The 2,488-nt window shown below is 29.4% G+C and overlaps 1 protein-coding gene across 1 annotated transcript in view; it reads right to left on the bottom strand.

Moving 5' to 3' along the window:
* Positions 1-701: 701 nt before the first annotated feature.
* Positions 702-2,488, bottom strand: part of LOC106471565 (SPRY domain-containing protein 3-like) — a gene marked incomplete at its 3' end in the record, with an annotated part of 21,088 nt that continues 19,301 nt past the window's right edge. Inside the window, exons 7-9 of the mRNA XM_013932169.2 lie at positions 1,798-1,947; positions 1,313-1,370; positions 702-772 (exon numbers count right to left, since the gene is read on the bottom strand). Of these exons, the coding sequence (XP_013787623.1) occupies positions 702-772; positions 1,313-1,370; positions 1,798-1,947 (279 nt within the window). The remainder of the gene's footprint in view (positions 773-1,312; positions 1,371-1,797; positions 1,948-2,488) is intronic.

A 2,488-nucleotide genomic window follows, 5' to 3' on the forward strand; every position in this document is an offset into this window, starting at 1 on the left:
GGTCAGTCAAATTGACCAATCCCATTTTGAGATAGGGTAGAGAAAATAACAGATAAACTATAAAGTTTTACTGAAAACGTTTGAAATGCATTCAGGAGGTTTTAGAGATTACACAAAGTAAATTTGAGATTTTTGAGATGAGGAAAAGTATTTTTAATTTTAACATGAACATTGCTTTGCACATGAACTATTCAAAACAAATACTTAATATATTCCTGGAAAAATCTAAATTTTATGTTATTAAAAATAATTCACTAAATAATATGATTTTTTGTATGTGAAAGACTTATAATATTAACTGAAAGACTGCCAAATTTTGTGAAGATATACACACTATATTAAAAGTTAGAAGTATTAAATCTATAAAGACTGTAAATGAGCACAAAGAGGTCATGTGGTCGTTGAAATTAACCGAGCCCGTGTTGAGAGAGTTAAATACATTTTATTTGGTTTCATTAGCTAATAATATTTAAGATTCCAAGTTAAAGTTATTTTATCATAAAGTTCAGTGTAATGTTCAGGTTTTGAAAAGTGTCTGCTTGAGAATTGAATATAAATCTGTTTCTTGTGCACAACAGTTTGGCTAGAAGACTTCTATAACTGAAGTATTACTAAGTTTTACATTTACATTAAAAGAAGACTGATCTAAATGTGGGTGCATACACAACAGTTGTGGTCAGCTTCAAGTATACACATAATACATCTCTACCTTTGTGACATCGGGGCCCAAAAGGATCACCAACTCCACTACCAACAAAAATCTTTCCATCATCTGAAGAAAAAAAAAGAATTCTTTAGAATTTTAAAATCTCGGAATTAACAAAAATATTTTTATGTCAGTGGAACATTTATTAGTCTGCAGACCACCTGATTTGTGTTTTAATCTGACTGGCCATGCAATAAACTCATGAACTTACTACATTTTAAGCTCATCCTTTCACTCCAAAACTTCATATCAGAAAGCTTAGACTTTTCCAACTTGAAATTTGAGCCTTTAAAAACTTAGAAACAGGTAACATATTATATGTGACTCCATACAAGTGGAGGGATGTCAATGGATTTTTAATTCAATATCTTTTCCATAATCACATACCCTTAGCTCTATATGGTTTATAGAAACTTCTGAAGATCTCTTCCTTATCCAACTGGATAACATAAAATTGCATTACTTATATGAATAGCAAGCAACAATAATTATCAACATACTAACAATAAATTCTTAATTTATTTACTTAATGCTAAAATATATGAATACTTGTAGAATAAGCCCCAGAAACTTTTCCACACATAAAATACTAAAACCTTCACTTACCTGCATGGTAAGCTATGGATCCTTTATTCCATCCTGGGTGCCTTCGCCTGGGATAATCCTGAAATGAAAATTATAAAGTTCAATGAATAAACAACAAATGTCTTCAAATTCCAAAATTTTATCACCAACTGTTAGAGCCTAGAGACTTTGATATGCAAAATATTATTAAACTTTAAAATGGTTACATACACAGAAAATATTGAAAGACAAATAACCAAACTTGTTAATATGTGTTTTTGAAATAACAGAGAACTAATCCCCTATTTTGCCAGTAGTTAAGATGTGTTATTTTTAGCATTTGAGAAGATAATTTTATAACTGTTGACCAAGTATCAGTAATTTAAATCACTAATAATGCAAATGGAAATAAACACATTATGATCAACACAAGTCGGAAATCTAACAGGTTATAACTGTATCAGATACACTACACAACTATATTTCATACTGACAGAGGGTTGCACTATCTCCTGTAAGTAACTTACCCTTCTTGCAAGACCTATGGCAATGTAACAGTTTTCACCAGGTTCTACTATTTCAATCTCAAAGTAATGACTGGTGGTGTCAAGTGGGCTTCTTGCTTGTGCCAATCCTACATCAATTATACTTTTACCTCTACCAGCATATTCTAGGACCTAAGTAAAGAAATTAGAGAAAATATAGTACCTTAATTAGAGAATACAAAATATTCTTTATTAGATAAAACAAAACTCTAGTAAGATAAAACAAAATACTCTTCATTAGATAAAACAAAACTCTAGTAAGATAAAACAAAATACTCTTCATTAGATAAAACAAAACTCTAGTAAGATAAAACCAAGTACTCTAACTAGATAAAATAAAACAAAGTACTCTAACTAGATAAAACAAAGTACTCTAACTAGATAAAACAAAGTACTCTAACTAGATAAAACAAAGTACTCTAACTAGATAAAACAAAGTACTCTAACTAGATAAAACAAAATACTCTTACTAGATAAGACAAAATACTCTAACTAGATAAAACTAAGTACTCTAACTAGATAAAACTAAGTACTCTAACTAGATAAAACAAAACTCTAGTACGATGAAACCAAGTATTCTAACTAGATAAAACTAAGTATTCTAACTAGATAAAACAAAACTCTAGTACGATGAAACCAAGTATTCTAACTAGATAAAACTAAGTATTCTAAC

The sequence above is a fragment of the Limulus polyphemus genome, unplaced genomic scaffold (genome assembly GCF_000517525.1).
Source record: "Limulus polyphemus unplaced genomic scaffold, Limulus_polyphemus-2.1.2 Scaffold4703, whole genome shotgun sequence".
NCBI classification, from domain to species: domain Eukaryota; kingdom Metazoa; phylum Arthropoda; class Merostomata; order Xiphosura; family Limulidae; genus Limulus; species Limulus polyphemus.